This window comes from Melospiza georgiana, chromosome 14 (genome assembly GCF_028018845.1).
Source record: "Melospiza georgiana isolate bMelGeo1 chromosome 14, bMelGeo1.pri, whole genome shotgun sequence".
Lineage (NCBI taxonomy): Eukaryota > Metazoa > Chordata > Aves > Passeriformes > Passerellidae > Melospiza > Melospiza georgiana.
In genome coordinates, this window is record NC_080443.1 from 5,741,477 (window position 1) to 5,761,504 (window position 20,028).

Here is a 20,028-nt window from a genome sequence, read left to right on the forward strand (position 1 = left end):
TCAGAGGGTGAGAGAAACAGGTGGGGTGTGGAGGCTGGGCAGGTTTTTTTCAGGATTTTTCCACAGCTTCAAGGATATATAGGGGATTCTTGAAGGCTTCTTAGGACAATTTTGGCTTAGCCTTAGCCTAAGGCAGCGTTTACTGCCTAGGGTTACACCTAGGGTTAAGGTTTTGTAAAGCACAAAGCCCAGAGCTCCAGGCACACTGCAGCTGCAAAAGGCATCCCAAGGGGAGCACAGAACAGCCAAAAGATCTTCCTCCATGGCTTTCTTGTTTTAACAGCCTTAGACCACAAGAGTGAGGAAGCTTTCATGGAGGTATTGTGCCTCACTGATTCCTTGGCTTTACAAACAATATTTTCTCTGTATCCCCTTTACAGCAGCTGCAAGCTTTGGTTCCTAAATTTTCAGCATTAATATGCTTGAGTATTTTTAACATGTAAGTGCACAAAATAGACATTAGATAAATCAGAACATTTGCTTAGGTTTGTGTCACTGTTGCACTTCTTGAATTTTCAAAGATGAAGGTGAGATAATTACTTTGAAGGTGGTTTCTCCCCTTGTTGGTAATATATTAGTCTTTATCACTGAGTAAACCAGAATATTTCTTACAATAACTGTTCTGATTGCCACCCTTGTAATTGTGATGTACTGTATAAGATACCTCAAATGAACCAGACACCAGGACATTGTACTGTCACAGTGTTTGGAGTTATGTAAACAACTGTTATTTTCAAAGGATTGTTTACAGAAACCTCTTGTTTGTACCTTTCTGTTAAATGTGATGATGTGTAATACTTTACAGTTTGCTTCCTCCTGCCTGGGAGCAAACCCCTCTCAAGCCCAGGCAGTCTCTGTGGAGGAGGGTTGCACTGGACACTGGATCTGGGTCAGTCCATCTGTGGCTTTCAGAGCTGCTGCCCTTGGCAGATGTGGGCTCTCTGATTTTGTAGCAGTTATCTGCTCCAGACCCTGGGAGCCTTCACATCCCACAGGGCTGCAGTCCAGTGATGTCCTCCCAGAACTGGGCAATCTGGAATGCCAGGTTCTCAGCAGCCCTTTAGGCCAGATGCTGAGCAGCTCACAATAAGCCTGCCTGGCTTCTGCTGAAAGCTGGGCAGAATGGAATCAGATGCATTTTCTTTGCCAAATCTGCACATTCTGACCATGTAATTTGTTCTTCTGATATGTTTTGCTGAGTCAAAAATAATTTGGGTTTCACACATAGAGAAACATGATGACCAAAACAAAAGATACTGAAGTAGTGGAGAATTACACTTGTGAATAAGAAAGAGAAGCAAGAATGAATGGGTTCTTTATGATTATTGCAAGATACAAATAATTGAAAAAAATCAGAACAAGATTTACTAAAATTTAGTGTTTGGCATATGTGTTTGTTGTATTTTATGTGTTGAATGTGAAAACAGCAGTCTGCTTCTCACAGACATTTCGTTAAGGCACTATGGGGATGGAACAGAGTCTTGAGAAAAATGAGCATTTAGAGAATAGGATAAAGTCATGCAAAAATCATTATTTTAAAAAATTTTTTAAAATATTTTTTTCTGTGTTAGTCACAAGTCAAAAAAACTTTATCATGTGCAGACTTAGGGGCTTAAGAAAAGCTTTTCTGTAAAGGTTTTCAAACTGTTTAGGGACATTATTAATGATGTGCTTCTACTGGTAAGCAGAAGGGCACCAGCCAGGGAAAGCAGAGAATACCTTTAGAGTGTGATTAGAGTGACAATTGATTGTGGCTGTCTTGTCAGATTTCAACACACCTCAGGTTCCCCTTCTTGCTGTGGTGGTACAGCTGATTTAATGTCATTATAAGTCATGTAGGAGGTGTATCCAGCTGTATATGCATGTTATTGTAATTAAAACATTTGCTCTAACCTTGGACTTGTACATAGCACACCATGCTAACAGCAGAAAGGGTCTTCCAGCTGGTTGAAATAAACTGGAAAGTAATTGTTATAAAATAATGAAAGATACTGAAAAAGTCACTAGCTTTTCCCTTTTGGAGGAAGAATTCTGCTTTTAGCATGACAGAAGGTGTTTCTTGCACTTATTTCAGCACTAGATTGCAAGAAAAATTTGTGACTTATAGACAGAAAGCTGCATAAAGAACTAGCAAGGATTACACAACAACAGCTGCACTTCTGAATAATTTAGGTTTAATTTGCAAAATTATACAGGAAAGGATTAGGACTTGTACTTGCATTTGGGAAAATGGAGCTACAAGTGTTGCTATGAAAAGTGGCAATGTACAAAGCATCTCAAATTGCACAGGGGCTGTTGTGTCACTCTGGGCTGGCTCCTGCAGACCTGCTTGCCAGGACACTTGTAGAATCCTGCCTGGGGAGTAAATAGTGCAGGAAGAGCTTCCTTTGGCTGCTATGCAGCAGAGCAGAGCCCTTCCTGAGGGTTTAAACTCGTGCTTGAGAGCAATGTCTGGCAGGTGCACCTGGTGCCACACACAACATCTTGCTCCAGAGGGGTCAATTAATTCTGTTAGGATTATATATCTACAGTTATTTATAGTAAAAGATCTTAGGGGACTTCCAGCCCTTTCTTCTCCAGGAAAGCCAGCTATTGAGTATGTGGCAGTCAAGAGCACTCACTGCTTCAGGCATATTCTCCTTTTGATCAAAAGCAAAGTTGATTGTCCCACTTTTCCCAAAGCCATCCAGCTCTTCAGCTACAAGGTATATGTAACCCAGGGAGAATGTCTTGTTCTTCTCTCCTGCCTCAATATTGACACTGCAGTCCCAGAAGGTTAAGGCAAGGTTTTCCTCAGAATGTTTCCTGCTCATATTTCAGAGGAATTTTGATTTGTAAACTGCAAATTCTCCATCAAATGCTTGTCATGATGTTTCTGTAAAAAAAATATGTTTATATATAAATCACTAACACGAATTCATAACATTGACAGAGCTTATGATTTTGTCTTGGCTTTGCCATCACCTGGTCACATAGATGAACCTCAGTAAACAGCAGGTTGGTTTTGCCTGATGCTGTGTGTGACCAGGAGAGATCTGTGGTCATGTGAAATCTCTGGAAGTGATGCTCACCTGCACTCCAGGCTTGCAAGAATCTGCAGCCCCTGAGCCTGGGCAGGAGGTTTACTCTCAGGTATGTAGGTGTACCCTGAGGGTTGTAAATCCTGAATTTTACAGAGAGAAAAGAGGGAAACTTCAAGTTACTGTAATAAAAGATGCACACAGGTAATTCAAGGCAGGACCAAAACATTTCTTGCTTTAATGCAAGAACTGGTGCATTTTGACAAATCCAAATTTAGAAAAAAGAGAAATAAAAGATTTTGTAAATGGGAGGATGGTCTGGAACATTGAGAGAACCTGATTGCACTGCAGAGAGTGCTGTTCAGCAGTCAGGGAAAGGAAGCAAATGATATGTGAATGATGTATTCTAGATCTCAACAGACTTGTGAAGCAGAAGACCTGAGGAGCTTGTGCTGTAAAGGCACCGTGGTCAGGAGTTCTGGAGGTGGGCTGAAGTCAGAAGGACTCTGACTATTCAACATCCAGGGCACCAATTCACATTCCCACTGATTTGCAGGGTTGGTAATAGGATTAGAGAGTCTCAAGTATTTCTCTATGATTACCATAGGGCAGTGAACTATAAAACAACATACTTTTATTTTTTAATAAACAATGGTATAAGGTCTCTATTTTTTCTAAAAAACCTTGTGCAATCTCCCAGTTTCATGTCTATATGCTGATTAGGATAACATAGTTTGAGTTCTGCATTTGAAATCACGAATGAGGCTCATCTTTAGTCTGTTGAAACCACATATGTGTTTAAATTACTTCTCTGTGGAACTTCTGATGCAGAAGTGAAAGACCTTGCAAAATATAGCACTGTTCCTGTATGTTTTTACAGAGGTAAATCCTAGTGGATGTAGAAAACAGAACTCACTAAAATGCTCTCACAAAATGTTTTGATCAAAATTTGATGAAATAGTAATTGTAGATTCCTTGTAGTATCCTACTACCAAGGAAACTCTTGGGAAAATCCTCTCATCTTGAAGCCACATAAATCTTTGTGACCAAATTATGGGTTCTTCCTATCCCATTCCATTCTTTATTGCCCTTTGCTCTGTACACATCCACAAGTGTAAAATTTTCTATTTTAAGGCCAAAAAAGAGCCCCCAGAAAAGCACTGAAGATAACATCCCATATGGGAGGTGCTTTTATAGAGACATTTCAATGTGAGGCATAAATGGAGAGATTGTGTGAAGCTGATGATTTGTTTCTCCCTAATTGCTTGCAGGACGAAATGGAGAAGGTCACTCCCTGTTGAGCACTTGGATTTTTCATTCTGAGTCTCCCATAGGTTCCTACTTGATCCTGGACTGCCAATTCCCCCAAAAAACAACCAGTTTCTCCAAAAGGCTTACAGGAAAGCACAATTTTGTGTCCGTGAACTTTTTCACAGTCTTGAGTGGTATACATAAGGGAAATGCACTGTTTTATGAGAAATGTAAACATTATTCATACTCATGAAATTTGAGTAATGTGACCAATACAGAGTATCTTTTATTATTTTGCTGTTCTTTAATCTCAGAATGATTCTTAATCTTAAATGATTCATGTAGTACATAAACACAGCCAATACCCATTTTGTATTGTTTTGGACTTTATTCTTGAAAGCACTGATCTGTTTTGAAGAGGAATTGCATAATCTAGTGACTTTTTCTACATCATCCCTGATTTATGTAGTCATAACATGGCGAAATTTACTTTTATTGGGTTTTTAGTTTTACTCTAAAAATCCAAACAGGCAAATAAATGTTGGGTTATATTTCTCTCTGGTTATCACCAGTATCATTCTTTAGTCAAGCTACATTTGATCAAGAATTTGTTTACCTTCACAAATCCGGAGATATAAGGGAGCTGATTAATTGTGACCAAAGATGTTACTTCAGGTCAGTGACAGCCCTCAAGTACAAGCTGAGAGCAAAACTGGCATACCTACAATAGGTAGCTGTCTAGAAATCAGCAATTAAATGTTTTCAGGGGGCACCGGGGTGCTAGGAGGGCTTGCTTGACATGTGAGAGACTGCAGGACATCACCTGAGGGCTGCTGCCCGCGGCCGCCGGAGGAGGAGAAGCGAGTGGCGGCGTGTTCCATCAGCGGCATCGTTCGGGCAGCGCCCGGCGGGGACACCCTGCGGCCGGCGCACGGGACGCTTCGCTCCGAGCGCTCCCGGAGCGGGGGAAGGCAGGGCGGGGGCGGGAGCGGCCCCGTGTGCCCCGGCCCCTCCCCGCCCGCCCACTGCGGGGAGCGGCAGCGGGGCCGGGCAGCGCGGGGAGCGCCGCGCACCCGCCCGCCCGCAGCCGCCGCCGCTCGCAGCCGGCATGGGCCCCCGCGGAGCGCGGCGCGCCGCCGGCTGCCTGCTGCTCTGCTGGGCTCTGGCCGCCGCCCGCGCCGCCCCGCGCAGGACACCCTCGTTCGACGGGCACGTCGCGGAGAACCGGCCCGCGGGCACGCGGGTGCGCGGGCTCAGCATCCCCCTGACGCGGCTGGGGCCCGAGCCCTGGTGCGCCAAGGTGCAGGGGCGCCGCTGGCACCTGCAGCTGCTGGGCGAGGGACACTCGCACTTCCAGGTGTCGCTGGACGCGCGCACGGCCCGCGTGTGGCTGCGCACCCGCCGCCCGCTGGACCGCGAGGCGCGGGCGCTCTACTCGCTCCGCCTGGGGCTGTGCTGCAAGCGCTGCGCGCCCCAGGGCGCCGCGCCCGCCGAGCTGGCCGCGCTCACCGTGCGCGTCCTGGACGACAACGACAACGCGCCGCGCTTCGTGGGGCCCGGCTCCGCGCAGCTCCGCGTGGAGGAGACGCTGGCGCTTAAGTCCCAGGTGTGGCAGGCGCGGGCCGAGGACGCGGACGCGGGCGTCAACGCGGAGCTGCGCTACTTCGCCCTCCCGCGCAGCGCGCACTTCTTCGTGGTGCCGCGCAGCGGCCGCGTGGTGCTGGTGAGCTCCCTGCTCCACCTGCGCGCTCCCATCCCGCTGCGCGTCTACGCGCGGGACCGCGGCCGGCCCGCGCTGCTCAGCGAGCCCCTGGAGCTGGAGGTGCTGCCGCAGCCCAAGCGCCTCCCGCCGCCGCCGCCCCGCCGCCGCCGGGCCGCGCTGCCGCCCGCCGCGCCCCTGGCGCTCGCCCTGCCCGAGGACGCCCGGCCGGGCACCCGCCTGGCCACCCTGGCCCCGGCGCGCTTCGCCTCCGCCTGGTTCGAGCTGCTGTCGCCGCCCGTCGAGGAGTCGCCGGTGAGCGTGGAGCGAGAGAGCGGCGAGGTGACGCTGCGCGCCGCCCTGGACAGGGAGGCCGTGGCCGCCTGGGAACTCGTCGTCCGCGTCCAGGAGCGCCGAGGTGCGTGTTAGGCAAAGTCTTAGACGGAGTAGTGGTCTGGTCCCATCGGGGAGGCTGAGGACAGCTTGTCTCCAGGTGACAACAGTTTGTCTCCAGGTGACTGCAGACTAAGCACCTAACGGTGGTTTAGCATCAGGTGTCATATGCAGTGTTGTGGAATGTACTTTTGGTCTTTTAAATCTGTAAACTATTAGCATTAAAAACACCAGAAGTGACAAGAGGCACTATGTAGCTTAGGAAAAGTGGACTGTACAGCTGTGTGAAAATGCTTGGAGCAGTAAGGTGTTTAGCAGAATTTAAGTGTTTCACCGGTTAGAATTCTTAGTTGTTAGTGAGTGGTCAAGACACAGTACAGGCGTTTGTTATTAAAATATTCTCTGTAGCGCTCATCCTGTAAGTGCCTAATTTGCAGCATGCAGCTGAAGCCATTGAGTTTTGAGTCATTATTAAAGTTGAGCGTGTTTGACTCACAAGCATGGTGTGGGGTTTTGCAGGACTGGAGTCCTTGTGTTTAGGTAGCTGTTCTTTTAAAAAATACCTCGGGAGTTCAATGTACACCATTAAAATGGCATGTCTGTGACTTATACTGTCATTTTTCACAAGCTCTTACTCAAATTAAATGGTATAGCTAATTTCATTTGCTGATTACATATATTGCTTTTTAAAATTCTCTTTTCCTTTTAAATTGTGATGTTGGCTAATATTTTTCACCTATGAAAATACCGATTAGTTTAAGCATATTTTAAATTTATGAATGGTGGCTATCTCTGCCCATTCACCATGTCGCTTTTTTAATTTTTATGTTACTTGCGATTGTAACAATATTGCAGAGATTGCCCAGAACGAGTATTCTGGAGAAAATCTTATCAGAAGACATGAGTTGGTTGGCCTGATTTCATCTTGGAGGGGTTCAGGAAGGGTTTGGCTCGATGAGACTTTTAGTGCTTGTGAGAGCGATGAAGTGCTCGGCAGTGCAGCTGCTCAGGGTGATTTCCCTCAGCCACAGAGCAGCGCGGGCGGGAGAGATGAAAAGCTTCCCACGCGATTGCTCTCCCTTATCTCGCTGCCTTTGGCTGAGGGGCAGCCCATAAGAGTGAGGCAGTTTATTCCTCGGTGCCTGGCAGTCCCTGAGGATGCCTGCAGGGCTCTAATTAGCGCCGGCAGTTTCGGTGACACGGATCCTTCCCCCTGTGAGGCGAGGCTACCCCGGCAGCTCCTTTCGCTCGGGTCTGAGGAGCCGCTCTCAGATCCTCCTCGCCTCCTCCCTGGGGTTTTGTCGCGCCTGTCGCTGTCGCGTGTTGGTGTCAGTCACTCGCACCGGCTTTGTGCTGTGTTCCAGCCTGAGCTTTGGCTGCAGACCAAGAGCTTGACAGACCAATTTCCAAAGCGCAGCGCTTTGTGTGTCCTACCCCCGCTAGTCACTCTTGAGCAAGGCCGCCTGCCGAGGGGAATGTCATTGCTCCGAGGCAGTGACAGAACCCATCGGGTCAATCCGAGCGTGCTGCTGGGCTGTTCACCACTCTGTCATGGAGCTCAAGTTCCAGCCCTTTGCTGGTGTCAGTTCCCTCTGTCAGGATCAAGAAGATGTTGTTGGAGCAGTGGTAGCTAACCTTGCCCCGGGTTACTGCTGGTCTCACCTTTCTGATCGGTTTTTCCCCTACCTAGTCTGAATATAGAAGTCTGAGATTGCCTGGAACAGAGCTTGTCATTCTGTCATGCCTGAGATTTCACTTCCAGGGCAAGGCTTGCTAATGGAGTTTAAAAAGGTCTGAAACAAGTTTTAACTTAATTTCAGGGACTTTTTTTTTTAACCATCATGTACTTTCACTAAGTACTTTGGAGCATTTTCCACTAGCCTAATGTATTAGTGCTGGTAGTATGTAGTAGTAAGAGAATAAATCTCTAAGAAATATGTAGGACTAAGTTCTGACTCAGATTAGTTAGACAGCAATTAATTGTGGACAGACAAATGCCATACTTTAGGTAGTGATGATTTTAAGTTTCTTGGTTTAAAGGAGACCAAATTCAAAATACATTTAATACTACTGTTTTAATCAGTTAAAGGTTAATAAAAACTTGGTACTTTCAAAACTCTTTCAAGTTGCAGAATGCTTTCATACTCCTTTCATTCTACGTTAAAGCACATTTAACATAATCTTTGAAACAGATTTAGAAAGTTCTGTCGCTCTGCTTGCTCACAGTCCAAACTGCAGTAATCTGTAGAAAGAAAACCAAAAGGAAGGGATAGGAGAAAAGATGCCTACCATAACTATGTGTTTTTCTTAGTCTAAAACAGGTGCAAAATATTGCAAAAGCTCCAGGAGAAAACACAAGTTTTTAAGTATTTACAGAAGTGAACTTTCAGGATGAATTAAAGTGTGGAGATGGCTACACTGAATTTTGTTGTGAATAAAAGTGCATGTTCAGGTTCTTTCTCCAGTTTATTTACTTTGCTTTTAGCATTTGTGGTCACTTATTTTACATTACACATAACCATAAACATTTCAATAGCTGTGGGTTTCTAGCATTAGAGTTTATGATATCAGGTGTCTATTTATTGTCAAGTGGTATAAAGTTGTATTAATTTCTTCAAATTTTTTTTTTACTTTCCACTCTTCTTGCTGCCTGGTAACTGTGAACTGAAATGAACCAATAATGAATTCTGTCATTACTCTCTTCTTTAACCCAGGCAATGATGTTGAGGATAAGACAAGATGTTTAAATACTTTAGCATATAAAGTCTACCCTCTTTATCTCTTCAGTGTAGTTTATTGAGATTCATATGTAATGTGCACTTCATGACTTACAGCAGTAAAAAGTGCTTAAAAGCATTGTGCCACAAGTGATCCTAATGCATCTCTGGGCACAATAACTGTAGTTTTTTGGCTGTTTTTTTTTTTTTTGTTTGTTTGTTTGTTTGGGGTTTTTTTGGGGTTTTCTTTGGGTTGTTTTGTCTGATGGACCATTCTCAAATTAGTAGCAAGAAGATGGGTATATGGTAATAAAGCAATATTGAGCAGTTTATTCCTAGTTTGTGACAGCCCCCACTCTTTAGCTCATAAGTGGGACTGTGTAGATGTCCTTTGCCTGAATTCAGTTTTCTTCAAGTGGCATGTAACAGGCTGTATGTTTGTTTATTTTCCCCCTTTAGCTAAAAGAGAATTTGGAATGTTTTTCTGTTTACTTCCTCTCAATTCTGTCCTGGATAATCAGCACAGCAGTGTGTGCAGGGCTGGGGTTCCAGATGCAGCCAGACCTTTAGTATCTCAATATCCAGATTTCTCCCACATGTTGATGACAAGGAGGGGTTTTCTCTCCCTGAGTTGCATTTTGTTGAAGGTATGAGCTAAGGGAGCTCACTGTGCTTGGCCTGGCAGATGCCTACCAGGGTAACACACTCACTCATCACTGCCTGGGTATCTCTTGGTAGACCACAGGCTTTGTGCTGGTGTATGTTCACCCATGTCAGGGGTAGATTTAAGGGGGTTTTGCAGTCTGAAGAACTTTTCAGCATTCAGGGTAGAGGTTTTTTGGCAAAGCTGCAGTTGAGCTCTAAGATTATTGTTAGTGATGTGCACAAATCACTACCATAATTATTATCATTACCAGTGCATTACATGCTGAGGTTGCTTGTGACCAGACATATTTTGTTTATCAATGTAATGGTTTTATTTTAATGTAGATGCCTGAAAACAATCCTTTTTTTATTCTTTGAAATAACAATTTGGTCTGTTTTACTGCTACAGTAAAATTAACTGCAATCTGTAGAGGAAATACTATGTTACTAGTTCTGCTTATTCATTGTGTGATTAATTCTCTCTTTTTTTGATACATTGTAGATTTAGTTTTATCATACTTTTTGTTTTCTGAAGGCAGCAATTAGTCACTAAAAGTAGCAACAGAAAAATCTGGACTTTTTAATGGATGGGTTTTGTTTGGTTTCTTTTTTTTTGTTTGAGTTTTTTTTTTGTTTGTTGTGGGTTTGTTTTGTTTTGGTTTTTTTTTAATGGAATGGGTTCTCCTGTGCCTGTGGAGGAGTTTCAGGGCCTGGACAAGAGAGGACATAGTGCCTTGGTTGGTGTTTCAGCTTCAGGTGAGCTCTTACCCAACCTAAACTTGAACAGTGCCAGGCTGGGATCACCCACAACCTCCCTGAGACACCTCTTCAAGTCTCTCACCAGTCTCACAGTAAAAGATTTCTTCCTAACATCCTAACCTAAATTTCCTCTCTTCCAATTTGTACCCATGACTCCTTTTCTTGTCACTGCACTTCCTGACAAAGGGTGTCCCTCTGGCTTCCCTGCAGACTCCTTAAGATACTGGAAGGTGCTGTGAGGTTCTGCCTTGGCACCAGACAGAAAAATCAATCTAAAAGCTGAAAACACTTGAAATTGAAGAATGGCCTGGCAATATTTATGTTTTTTGTAATTAGCAAACATTTCATCCAAAAGAAAATAAACCAAAGCACAAACTTTACAATCTCAAACCAAAGGGAAACACCAGGAACACCCAATGCATTAGTTTGTGCCATGAAATGCTAAAGAGAATGGCAGAATTTCAGGGATTAACGTGTTTTTTGGCACATGGTCCTTGAGGAGGAGGAGTTTCCTCTGGTGACCCCACTGATCACTCAGCCCTGGGTTAAATTCTTCAGTTAACCTTGCCTGGAAGGACTGATGGTTATGCTCACATTTTTTGGTGGCATTTCAGGATTTTATGCCATTCAATTTATTGGGACATGATTTACTCTTTGCAAATGCATAATGCTATTTTAAGTTTCTACCCAGTGAGCAGAAGGTAAAATTTCTTAGACTGTCATACACATTAATATTTCAACATGGGGTAGCATTTAATTTGAGAAGGAGCCATTATTATTCCATTAGTGCTTGGGGGAAGTGCATTAAAGATCCCACCTCTTTAATCCTGCTGTCTCAAGCTCCCTTGACCTTACTTGATCCATGAGCTTTAGCTTTGTAATCTCCTGTCATTCATTTTTTCTCATCAGGGGATTCACTGAGGGTGATGTTTGACATGCCTTCCAACAGTTCACATCATCTCTTGTATGTTAAATATGTTTATCCTGTTTAAATCAACATAGAGAGTGGAGATCCCAATTTTGGAATATTTCCACCTTGAAGGATTTTGTGCTTGGAAGTCAAGGATCATCTGTTTTAATTTTATCTGAGGCCTTATTCCCCTACTAGCTGTATTGATTCTGGGGGGATCATTCCTAAGAATTAAGTAGCTTCTGGGTGATGTTTTGCCTTTTACATTTCTTATTACCTCTTTCATGAATTACAGCTGTCAACAGTTACACTTCAAGCTGAGCTTAAGTTGAAATCATCATCTATTATCCAGCAGATGGGTTTCATTAAACAGCAGTGGGTTTCATGCACTTAAGTTAAAAAAAGTGTGTTTTGTGAGCATTCAGGACAGCTCTGGGTGTTTACAGGCTTGGAGTGTTACTGATCTGTGGCAGAAAGGAATGTCTGAGGAAGCTGTGGAGCACCATCTTGGTGTTTGATCAGTCTGAATATTTTGAAATTTCCTGCTTTTTATTCCAAGCAGTCAGATTAAAAATATCTTTCTGAGACTGCTGTGACTTGAACACCAAAGCTGTTTAGATCTTCTGGCTGTTTATCATCTCAAACATTCAGTTTCTACAAAGGAAATGAACTTCCTTTTTTCTCAAAATCCAACTAAATTTCAGCACAAATTTGACAATTTGATAGAACAAATAAATTATAGAACATCCAGGCCAGGGTGGATGGGGCCTGGAGCAGCTTGGTTTAGGGTGAGGTGTCCCTGCCCATGGCAGGAGGTTGGAAGGAGATGAGCTCTAAGGTCCTTTCCAACCCAAATCATTCTGGGATTCCACAGTGATCCAAGGATGTACAGCAGGCTCTGTTGGTGAAGCTACTGATTGTGGTGGCATTTTTACCATTTTTTTCCTTTTTCAAACTTTTTTCTCCTTGCCCATGAAAGATGATGAAAAAACAAGCTGGATTTTCCCCAAGAACCTCTAAGGAAGATTTCATCAGAACTTGCCATCTCACAGTGGCACAGAGGCTGCTCCTGCTTTAGCCAAGTCCTCTATTTATGATAATGCTTTTTGCAATCAATAGTAATTCATTAAGACACATGTTTTGTTATTTAAGGATGTCTCTTGTGATTATTAATTTGCAGTCATTATTTCACATCTGGGCACGCTTGGTTTCCCTGACTGCCACCCTCAGAAGATTGATGCCACACTGGCAGGCCCTGATAACATGGTCATCACCTTAATGTCTTTTAATTGATTATTTATGCTAATATCCTTTCTGCCTGATCATTGAGCTCCTCTGGTGCTTTCTTTACTTTTGTTTTCTGGTTTGCTTTAACTTCTATTTTAAAAGCTGTATGATGGTAAGGAGCAGAGACATGCCAGGCTGTCATTATTCTGTCTGCAAAAAAGATGAGGCATATTAGGAGAGAGCATGGGCTGTCCCCAGCTTGAGCCCATCAAAGTTATCTCTTTAGAAGGTTTATGTTTTATGAATGAGCAAACTACTGTACTTAAAAGTAGCCCATCATATACCTCAGGAATTTTCAGAAATGACAGTAGAGAAATGTTTGTGCATAATTGTCCTATTTTTTGAAGGATATACAGTAGGACTGGGTACAATAACCAGTAGCTTTTATCTCATGTTATGGTATGAAAATGGGAAAAGAGATTTCTCCTGATTGCAGCTAGAGGCTTAGGGCATTAAGATTTTTTTCTGAAGATGTGTCTTCCCAAACTCTATACTCAGTAGATATTTTACATGAAGACATATTATAGAGTAAGGTTTTAAAATGACACAATATGATATTTGCTGAGGGTCTTCAAAACCTCAATATCCCCTCAACCAACTCCAAACATTTAACTTGGAGTAACCCAAATAAAACCCCCAAGTTTTTAAAAAAAACATTTGCCTATTTAGGGTAAAAAGTGGGAGCAACCTAAAAAAACCCACAAGCCATAAAGAAAAATACCAGCTTGAATACTTAATTTGCTGATGGATTTAGGGTAGTATGTAATAGCAGTAGTAACCTCAAGGCTTGCAAGACTTTTAACACTCTCATAATCTTCTTTTAAAAGTAAATTGTAATGACCTGAAAATGCCAGGAGCAGCCTAGCTTCTCACCCATTGTGGTTTAATCATGATAATATAATACCTCTTCCCTCAGAACATTCAAGGAATGTATAATGTTTGTCCACAATTGCAGAGACATGTTCAGTCAACTACATATTCTCTATTGTCAGATTTTTAGAAATCAGAATGTCTGGCATTGTCAGTTTTATCAATTACACTGATGCAGAGAAGCCTACATTTTGCATGAATATAAGGATTTTATTTCCAAGTCTCGTCTTATAGAATTATCCATTGGATTTTTGAGAGAAAAGACAGTCATATAATCCTAATGCAATCAGAAGTCTGAGAATACATAGGATTTCACAGATTGACAGCATCTTTTAAAATGACATGGTGAAAAGAGATGGGTTTGGAGGCAGCTCTGACCTACAGTGTTTGAAATGCAGTCAGCTTCAGCAGGCTTGATTTTCAGGGCTTGGTTTAACCAGAAAAGCCCAGAGAAGTTGCTGTTAACTGAATGATTAAGTATTAAATCCTTTGCCTTCTTCCTGCCACCTTTGGTGTAACTTCATTGGTAGGTGGGAGGATATTTTTTCCAGTTGCTGTCTGAAATGACAGGATGTATCAGTTTGCAATCTCTCTCTGCAATCCAAGGAGCCTTTATAACCAGCTGCAACAGCAGGTTGGAGCAACTGGTTTGTGTTACTTTATGTTAAAATCACCTCCCAGAAAACTAATGGTGAACATCACAGAAGAGATTTTTTAAATAAGCCTGGATTCAGTAAAGCTGTAAAAACCTAAAGCAGAAGAGAACCATTATCCCATCAAGATACCCGATTGGTTTTTGTAATTTTCAGTATGTTCTTCCATTCTGACAAGTCTTTCAGTTGAACTGTCCCAAAAAGTTCATGATTTTGAGAGGGCTTTCCCTTCCTTAGTTCCTCTGTATGTCTTAAATTTGATGTGGGAAGTGTAACCCAGTCTTCATAGTGTATGAGTATTAAGGCTTTTCCCCATTTTGTTTGGTGGTTGTTATTGCAGTTTAAATATTTTAGAGACTTTCCCTGTTTTTTACTGACTCATCACCATTTATTTCCATTTTTACTATGATTAAACTTCCCAGCAAGTTATTTAATTTTTTGTTTGTTTTTCTTTTTTCTCCAAGGGATGAAAATGATGACTGATGATCTATAATATATTTCCTGTGAGCAGAAAGGTGGCCAGCTATAGTGTATTACCTCACCTAATGTGGTTGGATTTCAGAGCAAGGCAGTATAATAAATCCTTCTGTTTATCAGTTTTCAACCACAGATAGGCATGAAAAATAAGCAATTACAGATAGATACCTATGATGAAGTTTCAGCAGTGGATTATGAAGATTGATTTTGGTGATAGGGAATGAATTTCAGTGCTACAGCTTTTGTCAGTAATATGAAGTTAAAAGGAAGTAATTCCAACTGGAGGGAATATCGGAGAGGAAAAAAGCAGACTTCAGGATGAGCTGCCCTAAGAAGGATTTTTGATGATACACGAATTGACTCTAATAGGGAATTAAGCAGCTAAAGTAGGAAAAACCTCTGGACTAGAGTTTATAATTTTAGTTTTAGTTTCCTGTATAAATTGAAAAGAGAGCTGTGGAGGGGGCTTAGATTTGATACTGCAAAGGGCAAATAAATGGTGTTTGCAAATATGTGGGAAAAGCAATCTGCTTATAGAACCTGTTTTTGCTATTTTCCATGCTGAAGAAAAATAAGAGGAAATATACTTTCTGATTAAATAAAAAGATGATTTTACCCTTTTGAATAGGAAGCATTATTTTCTCTATGACTTTTAAAAATACTCATTTTTGACATAAGATATTCCAGTGTTATGTTCCTGTCATGTTCATGAGCAGCAAGGGCCATTTTGTGTTTTATCTCCTCTTGCTCAGTATCTGTGAGAAAGCAATTTAAATTTTTCTGTTGTCTGAAGCTAAGGAAGAAAATCTGTCAAATGCAAAATCTGTGTATGCCAACAGTCTAATTAGCAGAACCATTCTTTGAGTAGGATTTCTTTTGAATGGATGACATTGTGTAAGTATCTATGGTGTGCCTGGCTTGAAAGTCAAACATCTAGCATTTAATATTGAGACAGCTGTAATTGCTATTGTGTTACACAAGAGTTTGAAAATTCTTTTTGGGAAAATAAAGCCTGGGTCAGATTTCTGACTTAGGATCTCAGTAGTGGCTGACTTGCACTGCTGGATGTAGTGGCAGATATCTCCACTGCTTGTCAGGGCCTGGTATTGGGAACAGATAATTTCAGTAGAACCTCTCTGTGTGTTTGTAGGACTTAACCCAAATCCACAGAGGATTTTCAGTTTTAAGCTGTTTCTGCTAAGATTTGAGTGGAATTGTAACATATTTTATTCTTCTATAATGTAGCAATATTGCTGCACATATAGTACTAATAAACTACATTAACCATAGTATATGAATGCAGATTCATGTTCATGTACTGTTACTTTTATGTACTGATGTACATATTTAATTAATGTATCTGTAAGGTACATATGGGGATGTTTTGATGGACAGAGGCATTGAGACACCTGAACTATAAGGAGGTATGTATTTCTAAAATTTCTATCCATCCACTGTCTTAAAGCACGAAAAATTTTCATAAGTAAGGGAGAAAATTAATTTTATGTACCTTATTCAAAATAAGTTGAAAATCTGGTTTAAGGTCTGTTCTGCAGGCAAGCAGCTGTGTCAGTTACAAAACACAAGAGCCTGCCTTTTGTGTGTGCCATGGTAATTACAGCCAAGCAAAAACCTGGAAATACTTGCTGTGCTAATTAGAATGTGGAGTTATGCTTAAAAAAAATCATGTACTTTGAAATCCTTAATGCATTGTCCTGCTGGACATCCACATGTTACCCAGACATTATTGTTGCTGTCAGTCTCTTCATCACATTGGCTGTCCCCTGGCAAGCCCTTGTCCCATCATGCTTCGCTGGGCACCCTGATGTTGTTTCCACAAGTTGTCAGGTCACATTTGGAGGTCTCTGCAGAGAGGTCCAGTCCTGGTCGGTGTTTCTGCTGCAGTTTTTCCTTTGATATATGGTATGCAGTCAAGGGAAAACTCACTTGCAGTCATTTTCCCCCAGACTGCCTTTATCTGGGAAATCATGATGATTTATTCAGCATTTTTTCTTATGAATCAGATTGTCTGGGGTTGATGGAGGAGGATAATATACCAATAAGAACTGTGGAGTCATATGCAGTGGAAATGGATGCTGGTCAAGAGAGGCACTTAAATGTCTCTTCCATTACCTGCACTGCAGTTCCTGCTGACTGTCCTGGTTGTCCCAACAACATTCTTTAGGTTATTCACATGTTTCAGAAGTAACCAACATATTGCTGAAAGCTTTGGTCTTGCCAAGATGTCAGAACAACACTAAGGTCTCCTAAATGCTAAAATACAAGTAGCTGGAGGAATGTGCCCAAGTCCTTTGAGTTTTTGAATAATAAAGTTTGCTAGAGCATGTGAGGATTAAGCTTGGTGCTTATGCACTTCTGCACAGTTTTCTTACAACTGTTTCTCAGTTATAAATATGTTCTAAGTATCAGCATATTGATTTTCAGTGAATTGGCATTGGTTAAGTGATGAAAGTGGGATTTGTAACCAAATTTATTACTGCTTCTTCAATAAAAATGAATTATTCTTAAATTGGGACTTACTTTTGGACAGAGGAATACATAATACATGCATGTTAGGAACTCTAGCAGGACTTGAACCCGAGTGAGTTCAGGGGCTGATTAGGAGAATGATTTCCAGACAGCAGAGAGACAAACATCAGTAACCTTTCTACTCCTAGCAGGGTTACCAAGGTAGCATTCAAATCCTCAGTAGGTCTTGCTATTATAGGGGCAGATTTTCAGAGGTTCTTAACCCAGCTTCTAATTTAGTGCTGCTACTTTAAGCCCACAGTGTGCCCAGGCAAACTAGGCTAATGTGGGTATTTACAAACTTGGGGCAGCTTCCACCAGAGCTGTTCTTTGGAGAAGAGACTGGCAACTTTGACATTAACTTCTCCCTTTTGCAGCTTCTCTGTTTGGACACCTTTTAATTAAAATATTAGGAGTTCAAGCAGTCACTGACTGCATTTGGCACTTCTCATGTAGAGCTCACCCTGCTGTGTGCTGCTGTGGTGTATTTTAGCTTTGGATCAATGTCCAGCATGTTCCCTCCTCTGCATTTTCTTCAGGTGTCTTGGACTGGCTGACCTGGGACTTTTGGGACACACATTCTGACATGAGAACACAAATATTTAAAACACATCTGGTACTATTTAGTATGGTAGTGAGAAGTAATATACATGCTGCTGCTTTTGACATATTTGAGGGTTTTAAAAGGTTTTTCAGCTTCTTGTGGCTTTTTTTGTGCTACACCCAGGAGAAAGCAAAGCAGCTGCTTTCAGAGTCTGTCTGAATGCTGAAGGGAATTACACCTGGGTGACTGCAAGGGAAGTGCAACAGCAGAGTGGGCAACTGTGCTCTCACCTCAGTGCCAGCTGTGTTTTGTGGTGAGGCAGTTTGAGTTTGTCTTTGGAAACTTTGGTTCACAGGCACTGTTTTAAAGAACATCTGCCTACAGAAGCTGAATTGAGCATCCTCTCACTGGGCCTCCCAATACTTCTGTCTGCAGAGGTACAGATACCTAACACACAGAGGGTCCCACAGTCAGGAAGGCTTTGCAAGACTTGGATGTACATGGAAACTGGGAATTTTGCCATGAAAATGTCAGAACACATGTTGCATGTATCCATGTTCTACAGTGGTGCATGTTTAATGGGCAAACCCAATGCAGCTTCTCTTTCAGGAAACTGTTCACTTCTGTAATTTGCTGTTTGATAAATTAGATATTGGGTTTTGCTGTAGGCACTGTTTTTTTATATGTGCTACTGTAAAACTTATATTATATTCCCTAGAACATTAGATTCTGGGTACAGGATATAATTATATAGAAATTAATTTGGCTTTAACAAGTTACTGTCAATATACATTTTGTTGCTCTTAAGAGAAACAAAAAAAGGCCACGTACTCACTCACAGGTTTAAAATACAGATGAATTAATACAATTTTACAAGGTGAACTCAAGACAGCCTCAGTGATTATCCTGGGTGACTGCTGAATTTTTCTGTTAAGAGAATTTTCTGGGTAAAAATAGACCTTTGTACTCAAAGGTCATGATGGATTAAGTCTCAGGAATCTAAACTAAGAAACTTCTGTCTGACTTTGCCAGTCACAACACCAAGGAGTTTTCTTTACAACAGCCCACGAGCTGCTTGCTCACAGATGGCAGGCCCTGGTGTGCTGTGCTGAACGTGCCACGTGCCAGCAGACAGGAACTCCTGAGTGTGGAAAGCTGAGGCTGCAGGAGGTGCTTCTGTGGGAGTGAAGGGAGAATGTCTGTACCTCACACAAAGGGACAGAATTTAGTTGGTTTTTGTAGAGGGATGTCACACTGCAGTAGAGAGGGAGAATGAGTACAGCAGTTCAGCCTAAGTGAACTTCCTGGGAGAACAGGCTTCCTTAGCCTGTCTGCAATATTAGATATTTTGGCAGCACCTTCTACTTCAATATATACTTAAATACTAAGGTCTTTGTATTATTAATCAGCTTTAAATTAAAACTGGTAGTTTTAGATGTTCCTTTTAGCATGTTGTTTCAATTCCCATAGAGCTGTTTTGAAAATAAATGCTTGTCTGTATGTTTTCATGTATGTATAAATAATAAATCAACACTGAAATCAAGTATTAACACCATCAACTTTAGAAACTCTTCACATCCATTATTAAGCTTGTGGCTAAGTGATGCTGTCAGTGTAGATGGCAGCTTTGGCCTGGGTCATGTTCAAGGCTGGAGCACAGTGCAGTGCCAGTGCAGTTCTGTTAGGAGCTTTGCTATTTCATGATTTAATTTAATAATGGTAAAAGTATAATAAATATTTTTTCCCAATTTTTAAGGATCTTAAGGTGTTGATTTTTGGAAAATTTTAAATTTCCATTTTGTGGTGATTTGTTCTTCTGGATTTTGATTGGTATTTAATAATATTTCAACTTAAATAAGAGTGAAAATTATATTAGGATTTCAGTGAACTTTGCAGAAGGGCAAATCATTGGTTAGAGTAGATTAGAATTTTTTGGCAACAAGTATTTAACTTTCAAAATTCATAATTGCTGTAACTTTGCATGAACAAAACACTTGATGCTTTTTTTTCCTTCTTCAGAAAGAGAAAACACTTTTTAGAAAAAAGGTATTTAAAGTTTGAAAATTTAAGAATGTATGACGTTTCCTAGGAAGAGATCTCAGAAGAATGTGATATGGGTGGCCCCAGCCTTTCAGTGCTTGTGCTGGTTATTTCTTCCCCACATTGTTCCTGGGTGCTGTTCATTCCAGAAGAACTTCAGACTCCAGGTGTTTCTGGCCTGTGTGCCAGCAGCATTGCAGGAGGGGCACACTCAGGTCCTGAGAGGTTCCTGTT

General features: G+C 41.8%; 1 protein-coding gene across 1 annotated transcript in view; it reads left to right on the forward strand.

Moving 5' to 3' along the window:
- Nucleotides 1–5,379: 5,379 nt before the first annotated feature.
- Nucleotides 5,380–20,028, forward strand: part of LOC131089453 (neural-cadherin-like) — a 58,488-nt gene continuing 43,839 nt past the window's right edge. The window contains exon 1 of the mRNA XM_058034209.1: nucleotides 5,380–6,388. Coding sequence (XP_057890192.1) covers nucleotides 5,380–6,388 — 1,009 coding nt within the window. The remainder of the gene's footprint in view (nucleotides 6,389–20,028) is intronic.